This window comes from Eumetopias jubatus, unplaced genomic scaffold (assembly GCF_037043125.1).
Source record: "Eumetopias jubatus isolate StellerSeaLion01/CBP00866 unplaced genomic scaffold, mEumJub1_p1.0 scaffold_10, whole genome shotgun sequence".
Taxonomy (NCBI): Eukaryota; Metazoa; Chordata; class Mammalia; order Carnivora; family Otariidae; genus Eumetopias; species Eumetopias jubatus.
In genome coordinates this window covers 21301111-21320693 of record NW_028274816.1, presented here as the reverse complement: position 1 = coordinate 21320693, position 19583 = coordinate 21301111, and the positions used below count along the sequence as shown (strand labels likewise).

The 19583-nt window shown below is 58.5% G+C and overlaps 2 protein-coding genes across 5 annotated transcripts; both read left to right on the top strand.

The window, feature by feature from the left end:
- Positions 1–3644: 3644 nt before the first annotated feature.
- RRAD (RRAD, Ras related glycolysis inhibitor and calcium channel regulator) lies at positions 3645–6516 on the top strand. The gene is made up of 4 exons (XM_028096104.2): positions 3645–4014; positions 4675–4748; positions 4879–5083; positions 5936–6516. Exons 1-4 carry the CDS (start codon positions 3645–3647, stop codon positions 6211–6213), a joined length of 927 nt encoding a protein of 308 aa, XP_027951905.1. The 3' UTR covers positions 6214–6516.
- Positions 6517–10237: 3721 nt separating this feature from the next.
- Positions 10238–18402, top strand: CDH16 (cadherin 16). Of its 4 annotated transcripts, XM_088027130.1 has the most exons (18): positions 10250–10294; positions 10581–10664; positions 11081–11236; positions 11307–11445; positions 11831–11989; positions 12760–12956; positions 13577–13699; positions 13910–14060; positions 14243–14470; positions 14553–14629; positions 14703–14891; positions 14988–15229; positions 15717–15842; positions 16571–16577; positions 16743–16869; positions 16998–17105; positions 17408–17524; positions 18305–18402. In XM_088027130.1, the coding sequence occupies exons 1-18, from the start codon at positions 10250–10252 to the stop codon at positions 18400–18402; spliced, it is 2373 nt and encodes a 790-aa protein (XP_087883256.1). The 4 variants fall into 4 exon arrangements, with proteins under 4 accessions (XP_027952956.1, XP_087883256.1, XP_087883255.1 ...); XM_028097155.2 differs by lacking the exon at positions 16571–16577 and having other exon boundaries at positions 10238–10294; positions 15717–15850; positions 16627–16869; XM_088027129.1 differs by lacking the exon at positions 16571–16577 and having other exon boundaries at positions 15717–15844; positions 16687–16869.
- Positions 18403–19583: the final 1181 nt, after the last annotated feature.

Below are 19583 nucleotides of genomic sequence, written 5' to 3'. Positions count from 1 at the left end.
AGATGACATGTATGAACATGCCCAGCTATGTCAATTTGTGCTTATTATCATGCCCACAGCACAAGGGCCTGACACACAGTAGGTACTAAGTACAGGTCAGTGAGATGAATGAATGAATCGAATCTTATTTATTTATTTTTATTTATTTTTATTTTTTAAAGATTTTATTTTATTTATTTATTTGACAGAGAGAGAGAGATAGTGAGAGCAGGAACACAAGCAGGGGGAGTGCGAGAGGGAGAAGCAGGCCTCCCGCGGAGCAGGGAGCCCGATGCGGGACTCGATCCCAGGACCCCGGGATCATGACCTGAGCCGAAGGCAGACGCTTAACGACTCAGCCACCCAGGCGCCCTATTTATTTTTATTTTTTACTTTGTTTGTTAAGCAGGCTCCACGCCCAGTGTGGGGCTCAAACTCAAGACTCCAAGATCAAGAGTCACATGCTTTACTGACTGAGCCAGCCAGGTACCCTTGAATGAAATGAGCCTTAGAACAAAGGAACTGGGGCATAGGGGCTGTTGTGTGAGGAGAGCTGGGGATACTGAAACCCAGCCAAGTTCCCTTTGCAACCTTTTGCTCCTGGAGGGAGAGGGAAAGGTGTGAGGTCCCACAGAGGGAAGGTGGGTAGGGAGGGGAGAGGAAGGGTATCTGCAATGCCCCTCTCCTAGGCAGACCACTGTTTTGGAGAGAACGGAACAGAAGCAGGAAAGAGGAAGCAGGAGGGGGCCCCAGATTCACTCAACCTGTCCCATCCACACAGGGTTGGTAAAAGTGTTCGTACTGAGATATGACTATATGCCAGGTCTGTGCCAACCATTTTACCTCTGCATTTCATGTTTTTTATATCTTATAACAACCCCCATACAGACATTATCCCTGTTCCACACAGGAGGAAACTGAGGCTCACCCAAGATAAATGGGCAGAGGGGAAACAGCTAGTAAGTGGCAGAGCTGGGATTTGAAGGCTGGGCTGTCCTGGGTGTGTTCCAGACTCAGTTTGCTCCTTCTGGGTAACCAAGCTCAGCCCAAGAGCTGGGAGGACCAGGAGCGGGAGTGGAGACGTCTCAAGGTCACGTCCTGGTCTTGGCTCCTGGGGCCCCTGGCCATACCTAGGCTTGTGGTGAGTGCGTCTGGCCTGTTGGGGAATGTCTGGGGCCTGACTGGCGCAATGTGGATGCAGTTTGCTTGGCAATGAAAAAAAACACTGCTGAAGTCAAGAGTTCAGATTACTGGAGGGGAAACCCAGCCCCAATTCCTTGCATGGCTCCTGCTGGGAAGGGTCACAGCTACACCACATACCTACATTCTGCTGGATATTCGGGGGTTATTTTCAGGGGTAAGATCATATCTGAGGTGGGTAGGAGGGCTCACAAACAGCCCAGGCCAGGATTCCTGATGGGAAGTGGTTTGCTGGCTCTTGAGACGCGTGTCCTGGCAGGAGGCTCCACCCACAATTCCCTCTTGGCCACTGGATCTCATCCAGTAAGCTGGAGCCAGTCTGGGGTTGCCCAGGCCCCCAAGACCCCGGGGCCATGGGAAGGACACAAGCGGCCAGGACACCCCTCAGCCTAGCTGCTGCCTACTTTGAGGACCTCAAGACCAGAGGGTCCTGCATGAACCCCCTCATACTTACCTAGCCAGGCCCTCCTCACTCCAAGGCCCTCTCAGCTGTTGCCAAGGAAACTGATAGAGCAGCCAGAAAACCCCACCCAGGTCTCCATGGCAACCTTCAACAGCCCACCAGGATCTCCATCGGTGATGTCACCTGCACCCTGAATGGGCGCCCCCACCCTCGCCACACTCATCACAATCAAACGTCAGAGTCTGATAGCAGATCCCTGTCTGCCAAACAAACCTCACACATCTTAGACATGAACGAAGGGGGGAACAGGTCATTTTATAGCTGGGCACCCTGAGGCTGGGAGGGGAGGCAAGCCCCAGGAGCCTGGAGGCAGAGACAGGTCTAGGAACCAAGCTCCCCCATTATATCTTCTCCCCTCTTGCCTTGGCATCCACCCTAGTTCTAAGGAGTGGGTGAGCTCTGGGCAGTGGGGGCACCAAATGGTGGCTCATCCCATCCACCAGCCCCAGCCGTGACGCAAACTGTACTCTATACCTATGCCCCTCCTAGGTGGGAGTCTGAACTTCCAGGCACTGCATAGGCCCTGAACTACAGGCCCATCTGGGGCTAGAGGGAAGGAGAGAGACGTTGAAGACTCTTACAGCTGTTGGATCCGGCCCTGACTCTGGTCCAGTCCCACCCCTAGCCACTCTTGCTGCCATCTGACACCTGTCTGCCAGGATTTCCCCAGCTTTGAGCAACCTCCAGCCCAGGAGCAGAATGATTGGGAGCGGAAAGGCCAGGAGCAGAAGGGCCAGGGAGGGCCAGGAAGGGCCAGGACCAGGTATTTTTAGCAGAGTTGCTGGCAGCTGTCTGGAGGGTGCTGGGAGGTGAGGCGGTGCTGAGTTCATCCTTTCCCTTCTCGGGGCCTAGATTCCCTCCCCCAGAACCAAGCATGCACCCCTACCTGCAATACACTGCCAGAACAACTCCCTTCCTTCACCCCCTCCCCCAGAAAGCTCTCCACGTGGCCCCAGAGGCTCCCATGGTTACACTAACCCTCACCCTGAAGGACAGCCTCATCAGGTAGAACCTCCAACTCTCCAGGGCAGGGAGGGGAGTAGGGAGGACTTGGTGCCAAGGCTAGAAGCCCAGATTTAGGACCCTTCAGTTTTACCTCATATATGGGCCAGTGGGGAGTGGCCACCGGCCACTGAACAGAGAAGGGTGAAGTCTGTCCAGCCTGTATCCCTCGGCTTGCTTGGGCAACAGGCCAGGGCTGGGGGAGAGAAGAGGGAGAATTCACTGTTAAAGGGCCAGACTAACTCTTCCCCAGAGGGGAGCTGGCATAGTTGGCTAGTTCGGCTTTCCCCCTTGACCCCACCCAGGAGGGTACCCCCAACTCCAAGCCCCTCCCCCACACCATTCAACCTAGCCCCCCTCCTGGTCCCTCCTTCCCTGCCTCCCACCTCACACGCTCAAACCCGGGCTTTGTCTGCCCAGTCGGGTGGGGCGGGGTCTGGGTGGGGGGGTGCGAGGTCCTGGGACGGGGGCGGGGGATTCCCCCGAGGGGGAGGCGGACCGACACGTCAGCCCCCGCAGCAGCGGGGACGTGGGCGAGCGCGGGGGTGGGGGCGAGCGCGCGGGTGGGGGCGGGGGCGGGCAGGCACTTAAATAGGCAGCTCTGGAGCCGGGACCCAGAGCGGACTGAGGAGGCGGCGGCTGCGGCAGCGTCGGGCGTCCGAGCCAGGGTCTGCGAGTGGACTGTATCCGGGCCTGGAACCTACTTCGGACCGTGTCCGTGTGCAGTTGGGTGAGTGTCCTGGCGGAGCGGGGTGCGGGTGGTCGCACCGTCCGTCCGGGGTGCGGATGGACGAGTCGGGAGGGTGGCTCACGAGTCAGGGCGCCAGGACCTCCACGGCCGGGAGGGGACTGCGGCAGGTCCTCGGCCCGAGCGTCGGGCCTGACCCCGGCGTCGGGCAGGCGCGCCCCGAGGAGGGGGGGTGGTCCAGGCTCCCACACCGTCTGCACCGCGGCTGACTCGGCCGTCCCCACTCCCGTTCCCCAGACGGCGTCGGGCGCCATGACTCTGAATGGCGGCGGCAGCGGAGCGGGCGGGAGCCGCGGCGGGGCCCGGGAGCGCGAGCGCCGTCGGGGCAGCACACCGTGGGGCCCGGCGCCCCCGCTGCACCGCCGAAGCATGCCGGTGGACGAGCGCGACCTGCAGGCGGCGCTGGCTCCGGGCGCTCTGGCAGCGGCCGGGGCCGGGACCGGGGCCCAGGGTGCGACGCTCGACTGGCCCGAGGGCTCCTCCGAGTCGCTCAGCTCAGGGGGCAGCGACTCAGACGACAGCGTTTACAAGGTGCTGCTGCTGGGGGCGCCTGGCGTGGGCAAGAGCGCTCTGGCGCGCATCTTCGGTGGTGTCGAGGATGGGCCTGAAGCAGAGGCCGCAGGTGAGGGGCTGGGACTATTCAAGGGAGGGGAGATGTCAGGGCAGGACTGAGGGCTGCAGGGCTGGGGACCTGGATTAAAAGCGGCACGTACCATGGGATTCTGAAGGCACTTTCAGAATCATGCCTCTACCTACCCATTTCACAGATGGGGAAACTAAAGGGAGAAGGGATCTCCAGCCCTTGGTAGGGGAAGAAATGCCCAGAGTAGAACGCCCAGGCCTTACCTGTAGGATGGGGAGAGGACATCCCTCCCTGCCAGGGCTGGCAGGAACACAGCCAGAGGAAGTTTCTAGAAGAGCCCTAGGTGACCAAGGCTTCCAAAGAATGTGACAGTCACTATTCTAACTCAGGCTACTGTGGTCAGAGCTACCCTGGGGCCCACGCAACAGGAGGGCAGGGAACGCAGGAGTGGCAATCCAGGACATTGTCAGCTTGGCGAAGCACTGTCTAGGTGAGGGTCAGGCACACCACGCCCTGTACGGCTTGCTTCTCAGCCCTGTCATTTCTGTTGTCACATAGTGGCCATCAGTGGAGGGAAGGATTAGGGGGGTTCTAGGGTAGAGATGGAGGGTGTGGCCAAAACAGGAAACCTGGCACATGGTGTGGGAAGGGAGGCTTTTGGCAGCCAGCAGGTCATCTGACTACTAGTCTCCTGCCTAGGGCACACATATGATCGGTCCATCGTGGTGGATGGAGAAGAGGCATCACTCATGGTCTATGACATTTGGGAGCAGGTAGGCTGCAGGCTGAGACCCAGGCCAGGGTGGGAGGGGTGACCTGGGGATAGGGGCCTGCTTAGAGGGGCAGCCTTGTAGCCTGGGCATGAGAACTGTTGGTAGATATGCATATGTATGTGTTCCCCAGGATAGCAGCCGCTGGCTACCTGGTCACTGCATGGCTATGGGGGATGCGTACGTCATCGTGTACTCAGTGACGGATAAGGGAAGCTTCGAGAAAGCCTCAGAGCTGCGGGTCCAGCTGCGGCGGGCACGGCAGATGGACGACGTGCCCATTATCCTCGTGGGCAACAAGAGCGACCTGGTGCGCTCTCGAGAGGTCTCTTTGGATGGTGAGCAGGGAGTGGGTCAGAAAGGGAGGGACATCCTGGCTGGGCTGTGGTCCATTCAATCTTGGCTCAGCTCAAGTCCCTGGGGATCATAAGTGGCTAAAAATGTTCAGGAAGAAAACTTGAGGGGGAGAGGGGGGACAGCTGCTGCCCTCCCACGGGACTCACAGCGGGCTGAGAGGCCTGGGGGGAAGGACCAGACGTGCTGGGGAGGAAGAAGCTGCTGGGCCCTGAGCTGGGCCACCTCAGGACCCTCCTCTCCTGGACCCTTTGGCCCTGGCCTGACAGATGAGGAGCGAGGAGAGTGCAGGGAACTGGGCTAGGAGGTCCGAGCGTGGATTCAGGGCCGGGGCTGGTCTCGGTGTGGGCTTGACCCTGGGGAGGGTCTGCTCCTCTTCGGCTCAGCATTCTCCTCTGTAGCCCTCAGAACGGAGTTCCTCAGAGGAACCTAGCAGTGACTCAGTAACATTCTCCTCCCAGCTTCACAGGTTATTCATCATAATATAACATCAAACCATGAAATACTAAGGTGCCTAACAAAGCCCTTCTTCTCTCGTATTGACTGCTTCAGCATTTCCATTTAAATATCAGGCTTCAAATTATTTCAATAAATGAGTTTCCTCTTGTGAGCCTTTGTGAGCTCCTTAAAGGTGGGCACATTCTGCCAGTTGGGTGGCCCAGCAATGCCTTGGATCCTCTGTACAGGAGCTGGGGTCAGTGTTTCTGGGGACCCCCCAGGGCTCCTCCCCTGGTGCCCAGATTCCTGAGTGGTAGCTGCTATGGGGTAGCTAGAGTCTGAGTGGGCTTCTCACCCCCTCACCCTTTATTTCACTGCCATGTGCCTGTCCCCACCAGAGGGCCGGGCCTGTGCCGTGGTCTTCGACTGCAAGTTTATTGAGACATCCGCGGCATTGCACCACAATGTCCAGGCCTTGTTCGAGGGTGTTGTGCGCCAGATACGCCTGCGCAGGGACAGCAAAGAGGCCAATGCACGTCGACAAGCGGGTACCCGGCGGCGAGAGAGTCTCGGCAAGAAGGCAAAGCGTTTCTTGGGCCGCATCGTAGCACGCAACAGCCGCAAGATGGCCTTTCGTGCCAAGTCCAAGTCCTGCCACGATCTCTCTGTGCTCTAGACTCCACAGGCACATACTGCGTTGTGCATACAAATGGGCAGATTGGTGGGCTGGCCCAGCCACCTGCCCTGGGTGCCTCAGGGCTGGCTCGGACTCTGGGCATACCCCACCTCATGGTTATGGACAGATAGACAGGGCTGCCCGGGCAGCTCCCAGTGGCCATCAAGGGCTGGGCCCACAGCGATGCATGTACAGGCCAGTGTGTGTCCCAAGCAGCGGCCCGAGCCCAGCCCCTGGGGCAGGCCTGTGTGTGGGGACAGGACTCTAGCTTTCTCCACACTTGGGGTGTGCATGCTCTGGAGGGAGGCTGTTCAGTGCAGTGGTTATTTGTTTACATGCAAATTTTTGTAATAAAGACTATTTCCTGATAGATCAGGGCTGTTGACTTTGTGTTTCCTCCCGATAGGGGGCTGTAAGAGCAGGAAGGGTTCCTGAGGTTGAGAGATGGGGCCTCACTGCCCTACCCTAGTGTGCAGCCTTGACTGTCCTAATATTTGGGCTCTGATCTAGCCAGATGGACCAGAGGGGCAGGTGTGGGTTGTGGCCTGATTGGAGAGCCAAGCAGCAGGAGGAGACAAAAGCCCCTCCCAGATTTTTCTCTTGCCCTGGGGCCTGGCATTGCGCAGCTGATTAAGGGTTCAGCCACCCCACTGTATGTAAGGAAAACTGAGTCTGTCTGAGGGACCATGGCCTGCCCCAGATCTCATGGCTAAACAAAAACACTGGGTCTGACTTCTGGGCTGGTGTCTCCATCCTGCCTCCTCCTGAGGGGCTGGAAAGTTGCTGAGGTGGGGTAGCTGTGGAAGACTTCTGAGACTCCCTGGCTGGGAAAGGAGAAGGCCAGTGTCTGGGGCTGGGCTACGGAGCAAGGGCCTCACTGTTTTCTCCTCTGGGAGGGGCCAGGCCAGAGCCTCCCATGCTCAGCATTGGCTAACATGGTCTTGGCGGGAACCCCTCCCCGGAGCCCTCCCTGCCTAGAATGAGAGGCTTTATATTTGTGTGGGAATGTGTGTATGTTTGATGTGTGTATGTTTGCTGGTAGCTGGGGGTGTGCCTGTCTCCCTGCCACCCACACCAGGCACAGGTGACTGCTGGGACTTGCCCTACAGTGTTTGGGGAAGGAGTATCTATCTACATTTGGCAATGGCAGATGGGGAACTGAAGCAGTTGAGGTCACACAGGTAGAAGTGGCTGAGTAGGGACTGGTATATAAGTCTGCCGGTCTCCAGAGCCTGAAGGCAGCCTGTGGTGAGGCCTGGGACAGTTTCTGAGAAGGTTCTGGGCAAGGGTCCATACATTTCCTTCATTGGTTCGATTCCTTTATTCTACAGGCCCCTAGGAGCTCTTGCAATCTGGTTAGAACACTGATTGCAGTTGTTCAATGGCAGAAGGTGTCAGGGCCACTCCTGAATGTGCAGGACCTGTCTTGACTCACCCACATGCCCCCCAGGGCAGTGTTAACTGCTCAAAGCTGCTGCCGCTCCCCACTCCCACCCTGCAACATACTTAGAGGCATGTGGAAGGCATGGTTTTCTCAGAGCAGGTGAACATCCTGAGGCCTGAAGAAGAATCCAGGCCTTCCTGGCCCTGCTACTTATTGGCTGTGTGACCCTGGGCAAGCCACTCAGCATCTCTGTGCCCTAGTATGCGACATGGGGACAGTGCCCCTTCCAAGTGGAGTTGGGGGAATACTGAAGGCATGTGCTCAGAGCAGTGCCAGGTGCACAGTAGGAGCTCAACACATGGGAGATCCCTTCAACAAGCCCACAGTGCCCTGCTCCAGCCTGGGGTGCCTGGGGTGCCTGAGTGACCCTGAGGCAGGCGCTGCGCTTGTGGCAGACAAGGCTGGAGGCGGGTGCGGGGTCCCCGCCCATCCTGCAGACATGCGGTGAGAAGGACTCAGGGAAGACCATGGGAGACTCCGAGGGCGAGGATGGACTGGCAACAGGGTCCCTGCCCCTGCCCCCACACACCCCTGGTCGTGGACTCCCAGGCACCAGAAGCTTCTCCTGGCTCCACTTGGCTGCCCTCAGTGGGGGAGGGGTCTCTGGCCAGCCCTGTGATTCCCTCAAGGTCACCTGAGCTGGCTCAATCTGCTCTTCCCTCTCAGAGGCACGGGACAGTCCGTTGTCCCAGCCCTTTCCGTGTCAGCAGCCAGTGTGAGCCCTCAGGGAGCCTCAGGGGATCTCACGGGCTTCTGTGCCCCTACCCACTGGTCCCACTGGTGGGTGGTCTGGAGTCACAAATACCCAGTTCAGGTCATGCTCATTTATCCTTCATGTGCAACCTCTAGCTCCTTGCTTTTGATCCAGTGAGAAGCTGCCAGGGCCAAGTGAGGTCCAGGTCATGACTGGGTCCCTGAGACCTTCCCTGGAGGGGTCCCAGTCTGATGGAAGAGATAGACAGTGACAATCTGCTGTCTTTTCTGCTTTGATAGAGGTATAGCACGTGGCATGGCGGAGAGGGTATTCCCAGAAAAGAAGCCTGAACAAGCCTGGGAGCCCAGGGAAGGTTTCCCGGAGAAAAGAATCTTTGAGCTGAGTACTGAAGTCTGAGTAGGTGCTCACCAGACAGATGAAGGGAGGGAAGGGCATTCCAGACAAAAGGAACAGAGTGGACCAAGGTAGAGCTGCAGATGCTGGTGCATGGGGGAGAAGTGTGATCGAGTCTGGAACCCCAGAAAAAGAAGTAATGTCCAAGCCCAGAGGCCCAAGAAGTCCCCACTGGGCTGTATAGGAACGGGAGAAGTGCCAGGCCAATGATCTCCCCACCTCCCGGGGCTGGCGGTCACGGATGCTGAGCAGCCCCCAGCTTTCCAAAGTCAATGAGTAACTTGGGGGGCTGGGCAGGGCCAGGCCTGCTGCTGTAGGCCCAGTGGTGTTTTCCAGTCCTGAGCAAGCATGGCTGGACCGCCTACCTGCTCAAGTGTCCGCCCTGCCCTACCCCACCCATCCCGGCCTGGCCAGCGCTCCCTGGAGAAAGAACCCTGTCTCCAGGCAGCTGGACCAAGGGAGCCCGCCTTAGGCACCGGAGGGTGAGGGCCCTGGAGTGGAGGGGTGAGCAGGGCTGAGGCTGGGGTTGGTGGTAGGGGAAGGAAAAACACTGGCCTGTCCAGCCCTTGTTCAGGGAAGAATTCCCAGGAGTGGCTGGAGTGGTCGTCCATGCTCTGCATGCCCAGCTCCATGCTGAGGGCTGGCAAATCCCAAGAGGAGGGCAGGGTTCCTGCCCCGAGGGGACTCCGTGTCTGAGGGATGGCAGTGGGTGGAAAAACAGGGCCCAAGACCCTGAACCATGGGTCCTCTGTTCCAGGAGGAATTGTCCTATGGTCAAGTCCTGTGTGACCTTGGTCAGGCCTTGCCCTTCGGGCTTTGCCTACAACATGAGGCGGCTGCAGGAAGTGACCCTCAGGGTCATCAGGGTCTTTCCAGCTTCAGACTTTTGTGATATTTGGGGCTGCTGGGCAATTACCACTTTGGGATCTCTGTACAAGCTGGGGAGGCTATGTCAGGAAGGAGCCAAAGGTGTGGAGGTGAAACTCGCATGGAGGTCCTTGTGGTGGCAAGAACCAGAGGCAGGATGGCTGGGCCTGGGGGCCTGGGTGGGCCTGCTTGAGGAGCTGGATGCCCTTCAACCCTGCAGGAGGTGGGGAGTCACAGGCTCCTCTAAGGGGAGAAAGAGGAGGCCAGTCTGTCGCGAGGTCCCTCTGGCTACTGGTGTGAAATGGGCCGAGGCAGGGGACAAGGGTGGGAGTGGGTGGAGGGCAATGTCCAAGTGGGTGGGGTGGGGAGGGGCAGCTCTGAGAGTATAGAAGGACAGGGGACAGGAGGAGGCTAGGCTGCCTTTCCCGCAGTGACAGGTAGCAGAAGTCCAACTGAGGAAGGCACAGTTGCACCCTGTGGGACCTGGGGAAGCCATGGCTTGGGCTGAGTGGGGATGAAGGGAGAGATACTCTCTAGGAGGAGAGTAGTGAGAGGGAACCCTTGCCCACTGATCTGGCTGGATCCTTCCTGCCATGTCCCTCAGGCCCATCCTGACCATGGTCCCTGTCTGGCTGTTGCTGTTTTGCCTCTCTGTAGCCCAGGTGAGCTGGGCCCCGCTCGTCCCCTTCGGATCCCGGCCTTGGGGGTTGGCGCCCTTCTCTCCCATTCCACCTGGACCCCAGCCGCACCGACCGTGGAAGGGACTAGCTGTGGGAGGGTGTACAGAGCTGGCTATAGACCTCCTGTGGGATCAGGAGGTCAAAGGCCAGAGGGTGGATGGGCTAAGGTATGGTCAGGCCCAGGGAAGGGGCAGAAATTCCCCGTCCTGGTCGGGCACCCATGACAAGAAGGCAAAGCCTGGAGACAAGGTGAGAGTCCTCCCCCCAGGTTTTCCCCAAGGTCCAGCCTGCAGAACTGTATGTGGAAGTCCCAGAAAACTATGGTGGAAATTTCCCCATGTACCTGATCAAGGTGAGCCTAAGAGCTGGGTGGGCTGCCCTCCCCCCAGGTCCCACTTCCCCCACCTCCGGCATTCCTCTCTCTTTCTTGCTCTGCCTTTCTTTCAATCCTGCTTCCTGGACAGTATGTGATATAGCGTGAGTGACTAACAAAATTTCAATTCCAGAAGAAAGTGGAGTTTTAATAAATTATTGGTGGTGGGGTTTTGGGCTTTAGAAAGGAGGGCAGGGAGTACTGGGGAGCATCAAGTACAGGGGAAAGAGCTCTGGCTTTGAATGTTGGTTCTCTGATTTACTGGCTGTGTGACTTCAGGCAAGTGCTAGCCCTCTCTGAGCCTCAGTTTCCCCACATATAAAATGGGACCATTGGGTGGAGGGGCATCCCCCAGGCGTAGCTCCCACTGCCTTTACCTCTGCTCTCCCTCACAGCTGCCACTGCCCTCTGAGGAGACTGAGGGCGAGATTGTGCTGTCGGATACCCCAAGCGTGGCAGCTGAGGGCCCCTTTGCTGTGGATCCCGAGTCTGGCTTCTTGCTGGTGACCAGGGCCCTGGACCGAGAGGAACAAGCGGAGTACCGGCTACAGGTATGACCGGGCACGATGTCGGGGAGAATGGTGAAGGCGGGCCAGGGTGCTGACGAGCCTTCCCTGCCAGGTCACCCTGGAGACTGAGGATGCACGTGTCTTGTGGGGCCCGCAGCCTGTGCTTGTGCGTGTGAAGGACGAGAATGACCATGTGCCCCACTTCTCTCAGTCCATCTACAGAGTTCAGCTGAGCCAGGGCACCCGGCCCGGTGAGTGCCTAGGGCCACCAGCGAGCAACAGGTCAGGTGGGCCCTGAGGAGAGAACAGAGAGTAAAGAGATGGCTGACCGTCGGCATAAGGACAGGGCAGCCAGGGTCCAAGCTGCCCCCTCCCATTTCTGTGCCATCTTGTTCCCCCCACCCCACTGAGAGTCCTCCAGTCCCATCCACTCTTGGCCTCAGTTTGCTCCCCTGCAAACTGAGTACTGAGGGGACTCAGTACTCAGTTTGCCCTCCTTTCTAATCTGTGGCTCCCCTCCAGCGTCCCGATATGATGACAGATATGGAAGGAAGTACCAGGGAGAGTTGGGGGAGGCATGGGAAACTCTCCCCACCCCCTGCACCCCTTAAAGTTTGCCCTCTCCACACATGCCAGGCATCCCCTTCCTATTCCTTGAGGCTTTGGACGAGGATGAGCCAGGCACAGCCAATTCAGATCTCCGATTCTACATCCTGAACCAGGCCCCAGCCCAGCCTTCCCCAGACATGTTCCAGCTGGAGCCTCGGCTGGGGGCTCTGGCCCTCAGCCCTGAGGGTGAGCCTAAGCTGGGTGTGGTGAGGGGAGAGGGTCAGGGAAAGCTGGGGAAGGCGGCATGTGAGCTGTAATGGTAGGACGGGTTGGAGCTTGAGAGATGAAGGAGAAAGAGTATTCTAGGTGGAGAGTGGCAAGGCAAAAAGCTTGAACCATTCCTGGAGAGAAAAAATGGTATGAACGGAATAGCCTCAGCCCTATACTCTGGATACCCAAGCCTAAGGGGCAAGGATAGGAGACACCTGAGGGGTTGTAGCCTAGGATGTTGCTGGGAGACCTTTGGACTGATTGTAAGGGAGAACAGGACCTGGGAGTTCAGACCAGAGGCACAGGAGGGGGATGCAAAGCAAAGCTAACCATACACCTACCAGCCAGTCACCCATTCGCCCATCTACCACCCAACCCCATACACAGCCCGTCTATTCAAATACCTACGCAAACTAACCCATCCACACACCCAACTCCCCATCCATTTACCTAGTCAACCATCCATTCATCCAGCTGGTCATCTCCTCATCTCCCCATCCCCCCGTGGACCCCTCCCCTCATCCTCGTCATCCACCCATCACCCATTCATTGTGTGGATAGATATAGAAATGACTTTGCAAACTTTCAAGTCCTGCTTGGGTGCTCACTCTGGTGCTAAAAGCACTTCTTGCTCTTGGGCCCAGAGGGCATCCTAAACACTGGCCACATGCTTGGCTTTGTGTTTGTGGCCTCTCTGAGAAGGATGCCCTGGACTCCTGCTCAGCTGACCACCCTGCCCCTTCTAGGAAGCACCAGCCTAGACCAGGCTGCAGAAGGGCTCTACCAGCTGTTGGTACAGGTCAAGGACATGGGTGACCAGGCTTCGGGCCACCAGGCCACAGCCACTGTAGACGTCTCCATAGTAGAGAACACCTGGGTGCCCCTAGATCCTGTCCACCTGGCAGAGAATCTCAAAGTTCCATACCCACACCACATGGCCCAGGTAAGTGAGTGGCTGTCAGTGGCTGAAGTAGCCCCGTGGCTGGTACAGCTGGGCCCGAGTCTCAAGATTTGGGGGGGGTGGGTCTGAGGCCCAGCTTGACCCCTGCTCCTCCCCTACCTATGTTCCTCCCTCTACTGTCCCCATCAGTTCCCATGATGGAGTACGGTGTCCAAGGCCCTGGGACCAGGCCCACAGCCCCTCACCTGCTCTCCTCTGGCCAGCGTGGCTCAGGGCCCTGACCTGCCCCTGCCCCAGGCTTCCCTAGGGAGAACAGCTGCCACCTCCCTGCTGCCATGGGGATTGTCACCCGGGCTTGGAATGTCTCAGACCTCCTCGAGGAATGCCCTGGGGGCAGGCCCAGCCCAAGAGGGCAGAGAATAACACAACCTGGTCATTCAGGCACTTTGGCCAGGGACCAGGCTTGGACCAGGGCCACCAGGGACTTGCTACAACAACAAGTGTCCCAAACCAAAGGACCCTACCTGGGCCCCAGGGAGGAGAGCAACTTGCAGCAGCAGGGACCCAGGCTCCCCACCCAGGAAGAGATGAGGCAGAAGAGCTGACACGGGCTACTCCTGGCCCTCATCCCGGGGTGCCCTCATTCTGTGTCCCACTGCCAGGTACGCTGGAGTGGGGGAGATATACATTATCACCTGGAGAGCCAGCCCCCTGGACCCTTTGATGTGGATGCCGAGGGGAAACTCTACGTCACCCAGGAGCTGGACCGAGAAGCCCAGGCTGAGGTGAGGTGAGGGGGAAGCCAGGAGGGCAGGCTGAGGGGTGCCCGGTCACGGTCCGGTTGGCTTCTGGGGGTGTCACATCCCCCCACAGGCACTGAGGCAGTGGAAGAGCACCCAGAAGAGCTGGAGCTGGCCACCAGAAGGGAACGCAGACCCGGGCCAGGCTGGAACTGCCCTTGGCCTTCATCTGAAGCCCCCCACTGCCCACTTCAGTACCTGCTCCAGGTGCAGGCTTGGAATACCCGCGGTGAGGACTACACAGAACCTCTGGAGCTGCGTGTGGTAGTGATGGATGAGAACGACAATGCACCTGTCTGCCCCCTACATGACTCCCCAGTCAGCATTCCTGAGCTCAGCCCCCCAGGTGGGCTATGGGCCTTGTTAGGAGATGTGGGAGGGTTGAAGTCCTTATGACCCATCCCATTTTGCTCTTCTCTGAGCTGGGCCCCTCCTTCACAAGAGCTCAGGTTCAGTCTGGCACAGAAGAGGAATGGGTGTGGTGAGGCCTCCAGACTGGGCTGTGGTCCCACGGTGCTGTCTTCACAGGCACCGAGGTGACTAGGCTGTTGGCAGAGGACATGGATGCCCCTGGTTCTCCCAATTCGCACATTGTGTATCAGCTGTTGAGCCCTGAGCCTGAGGAGGGAGCAGACGGAGGAGCCTTCGAGCTGGACTTCACCTCAGGCAGTGTGACACTGGGGGATGCCCCACTCCGAGCTGGCCAGAACATCCTGCTTCAGGTGATGGCTGCTGACCGAGGAGGAGCTGAGGGCGGTAAGTGCCCGGTGGTGACCTAGGCTCTCTCTCTCTCTCCATTCCTTTCCTGGTCTCTCCAACACGCCCTCTCCTGCCTCAGGCCTCAGCAGCACATGTGAGGTCGCTATCACAGTCACAGACATCAATGACCATGCCCCCGAGTTCATCGTCTCCCAGGTAAGCAGGAACAGGGGAGGAGATCTTGGGAAGGCACTGATGAGGGGCTCATGGCCTGTCCCCATCTCTCCAGATTGAGCCTGTAAGCCTCCCTGAGAACACCGAGCCAGGGACTCTGGTGGCCACGCTCATGGCCACCGATGCTGACCTTGAGCCTGCCTTCCGCCTCATGGACTTTGCCATTGAGGCGGGGGATGTGGAGGGGACCTTCGGCCTGGATTGGGAACCAGACTCCAGTCATGTCCAACTCCGACTCCTCAAGGTAAGGGGCTGGGGAAAGGGCACACATATACCCACGTGCATGCACCAGGGTGCCATCCCCTGGCCCAAACAGTGACCCAGACCCCATTGGTTCTAGAACCTCAGCTATGAGGCAGCTTCAAGCCACAAGTTGGTGGTAGTGGTTCGGAGCGTGACAGAATTGGCGGGGCCAGGCCCAGGCCCTGGAGCCACAGCCACAGTGACTGTGTTGGTGGAAAAGCTGGTGCCACCCCCCAAGTTGGACCAGGAGAGCTACGAGGCCAGCATTCCAGTCAGCACCCCAGCTGGCTCCCTCCTGCTGACTGTCCAACCCTCAGACCCCAGAAGCAGTCCCCTCAGGTGAGCCAGAAGCCCAGCCCTTAGCTGGGCTGGACCTCCTCTGCTCCCCAGGGATGACCCCCAGGGCCTCAGAGGGGACTCACATTATCTATGTTCTGGCATGTTCCTCAAACCATGGCTAATGCTAAGGCTGTGACTCCTGGGGCTGGGTCAGAGCTAGATGAGTTGGATAGGGCATGGAGAGGAGAGTTAGGACTCCATGCAAGCTCCGATGCTGCCTCCCATCCTGTCCCTTTATGGGGTGACCTGAGACTAGTGGAGTTGAGTCAGGCCCCCCAGGCTCTGATAGCTCCCCCTGCCCCAGTATCTGTGATTCAAGCCCTATCCCTCAACAAGTCCCTAAAGCTGGGGAGAGAAACTGGGCACCCTGAGTCACAGAGAGGATGTGGAACTTGAGCAGGTCACATGGCCCTGGGGGGGGTCTCTGAGTAAGACCCCATATATGGTCCCAGTGCCTCCCTGCCCCCTTGTCTTCTTTGGGCCTCAGGTTCTCCCTGGTCAATGACTCAGAGGGCTGGCTCTGCATTAAGGAGGTCTCTGGGGAGGTGCACACAGCCCGGCCCCTGCAAGGCGCCCAGCCTGGGGACATGTACAGAGTGCTCGTGGAGGCCCAGTATGAAGGTATGGCCGGGCAGTGGTGGGGCCTCTGGGAGGGAGGGTAAGCCTCGGGCAGACAGAGACATGGGCAGGGCTGAGCTTCCTTCCCAGGGTCCTTCCTGGCATCCACTCTGCCCCAGGCGGGAAGGAGGGATGAGGACCGGGGCCAATGTCGGTCTCTGGGATGCTTGGCGTCTGTTTCCCCTCTCAGTCCACGCTCCTCACTGGACACTTACAATCCTCCAGCCCTGCCCCTTGGCCCTGGAGGGCCTCTCAGGTGTTGGCTTCAGACATAGGCTAGGAGCAGAGGCTGTGGGGCCAGGCAGGTGGAAGGAGTACCTGGGGCTGTGTCTATGGCAGGCGAGGCAGGACGTGAGCCTGAGTGGGACACTGGAGCCAGGTATGGAGGGCTCTGAATGCCACACTGACCGAATGAAAAGCTGGCCCCGGGGTGGGTATGTCAGGGAGGCGGGTCTCAGCTCTGGGCTGGACTGTCCTGTGGTGCACGACAGACCCAACAGAAGTGAGCGCCCCCAAATCAGGGCATCTCCGCATTGTTGGGCCCTGATACCAGTGGGTGGGGAGGGGGTGGGGCACTGAGGGCAAGCCTGGAGTCCAGAAAGGCACAGAAAGTCCTGGCAGCCGCTTGGATAGTGAAGCGGGCAAGTGCACTGTGAGCAAGAGACAGGTGCGAGGATGCTGCTGGGGATGGGGAGGAGGGGTGGGGTAGAGCAGGTGTGGCAGAGACTCCGCAGGGCGAGATCTCCGGGCCTGGGGCTAGCTCAGCACTGCCTCTGCAGATGAGCCGACCCTGAGCACCTCTGCAACCCTCGTGATCTACTTTCTGAAGGCCCCGGCTGCCTGGGCCCCCACCCTGCACCCCGTACCCGCCCGACACCTCTGCACACCCCGCCAGGACCATGGCGTGGTTATCAGTGGACCCGGCGAGGACCCTGGCCTGGCTGAGGGGCATGGCCCCTACAGCTTTGCCCTGGGCCCCAACCCTACAGTACAGCGGGATTGGCACCTCCAGGCTCTCAACGGTGTGTGGTGGGGAAATGCGGGACACTGTGGCCAAGGCGGGAGGCGGTGGGGCTCTCGGAAATGAGATGGGGCTGGGCCTCGGGTCTGTCCAGGCTAGGGGCTCTGGTCACTGCTCACGGTCCCACAGGTTCCCATGCCTACCTCACCCTGGCCCTGCATTGGGTGGAGCCACGTGAGCACGCAGTGCCCGTAGTCGTCAGCCACAATGCCCGGACATGGCAGCTCCAGATCCGAGGTAAGGCCAGGGCCCTGTGTGCCTGCAGTTCCCCAGGGAGCCGTTGCCATGCAGGAGGAGGGACTGGGTACACGCGCCTGCAGGTTCACGGGGGCTACAAATGCGCGTGCGTGCCTGCACGTGTGTGGCCAGGCACACAGATGCCGGCACACAGAGGCGCGCACAGAAAGGAGTACTGCGTACACATAAATACACATGTGTGCCCCAAAGTGTGTATTAGCTGGCTGCGCTGGAGACTCTCAGCAGCTCGAGAGCCCTCCCCCACCGCCTGTACCTTCCTCCCTTGTCCCCTGTCCCCCCAGTGATTGTGTGTCGCTGCAACGTGGAGGGGCAGTGCATGCGCAAGGTGGGCCGCATGAAGGGCATGCCCACAAAGCTGTCGGCAGTGGGCATCCTCGTGGGCACCTTGATGGCAATAGGTAATGGATGCTGGGCTCTTGAGCGGGAGAGGGTGATGGATGGTTGGAGTGATAGCCTGCAGGTGCACAGTGCCCTACTCGACGGTGGTCCCCAGGGCTGGAGAAGGAGCCCCACAACCCTCCTAGTCATCATGCTCCTGCTTCGTACTTTCCTGCTCGTCATCGTGATCACTGATGACAGTATTTACTGTTACATTATTATACGTTGACTGTGTAATATAGGACTGTCACATTGAATCCTCCCCACAACCCTGTGAGGTAGATTGTGGCATCTCCCCATTTTCCAGATGATGTCCCTGAGGCTCAGAGAGGTTAAGTGACTTGTCTAAGGTCACACAGCCAGAATGTGGCAGAGCCCAGGTCTTTCTAGCCTCATCCCTTTAGTCCAAGCCTCCCTCTTTATCCCCTTGATTTCTTTGGCCCTCTAGATTTTTCCCTGGCTGGTTTTTTTTTTTTTTTTTTTTTTTTTTTTGTTAGTTCTAGCACAATGCTACCATGTGCCTTTTTGTCAGAGTCCATGGGAATAGCTCGCTGTTTCCCAGATGACTAGCATTGAACCGTTCCCCAGAGAAGGGGGCTTTGGAGGCTGGGGTGTTCTGGACAGCTGCAGGCCAAACAGTCAGGCTTCTTCTGGCCCCAGGACCACAGTCATACTCACCCAGCGTTGCGGATGCTGTCTAGGAAACCTTGCTTCCTTATTAAATCAATACCAATAGCAGGGTGGTGGACAAGTCCCATGGCTCCTTCTGAGAGCTGATCCATCCCTCTTGGGCCCCTCAGGCATCTTCCTCATCCTCATCTTCACTCACTTGACCCTGGCGAGGAAGAAGGACCTAGATCAGCCAGTGGACAGCGTGCCCCTGAAGGCGGCGGTTTGAATGGTCCAGGCAGCCCTAGCTGGGAGCTTGGCCTCTACCTCCATCTGAATCCCCCGGGAGAGGGCCCAGCACTGCTGATCACTGGGAGCTAGGACAGAGTAGGAGCCCCTTGACCTGCCCTCGGGTGGAATCAACATCACCAGACAAGTCTGTAGAGCCGGAACACTGACTTTATGGGCTGCGCATGGGAGTGCTCCAAATGGGGTCACGTCTGTCCACTAATAAAGCCTCAGAGAGCAGGGCGTGGGCTGTGCCTGCATCTCAGTCCCGTGCGTGTGCGCATTACCCTTGTCATCCGTCATTCCTTTCCCGTCTCCTGCTGTGCAGAAAGGGCCTAGGGACTTGAGGGACAAGCCTGGGTCCCCTATGAGGAGGGACATGGGGGCATCGTGTCGGTTCTTGGTGAGAACTTGAGGTCGGAGCAGGGTGGGTGATTTCTATGGGCATTTGGAGACCATGGCTGCAGACCCTGGATGGGTCCACTCTGACTAGGTGATGATTGAGGAGGGTGTCCTTTTGAGTGCATTCTGTTTTCCAGGACATTTTTGCTAGGGGAGGGCACCTGTGAGTCTATGTCCTGTGCTTACGTGTGCGCCACTGCTGTATCTGTGAGTCACCTGCACATGGGTGAGCAGAGGTCCCATAGTCTTAAGAGGGGTCTGCACAGGAATCATGAGGGTCTAATAGGGCTGGAACGGGAGAGGTGAGGTTGGGGATGGGTCCCTTTGCCCTAGCATAGGCCCTAGCACACCTCCGGGTTTCATATACAGGATGGTGAGTGCGTGGGGGGTGGGGTCTACAGAAAGTCAGAGAAGGGGACTCACTTAGACAGGAATCCCCATGGCTCACCCTGGAGCTGCCCCTGCCCCGAGTGAACCCCTTCCCCTGACCCAAGATTAAGCCGTGGTCCTGGTGCCCTGCTGAGCCCTGACCACACCTCCAGGCTGACCTCTAATCCCTGACCCTTGACTGACCCCAGACACATGCTGATCCTCCATGCACCTATCCCAACCGTCTCTGGGGAGCCAGGGTGGGACTTGCTGTCCCAGGCACCTTGAGCTGATGATGGTAAATCACGGGGAAGGGAGAAAAACAACCTCTGTGGGGCCCAGGCCCTATTTTTAGGAGATAATCTCTCCGCTCCTGGCAGATTCTGTGGGATGGGGGCCAAGCTCAACCAA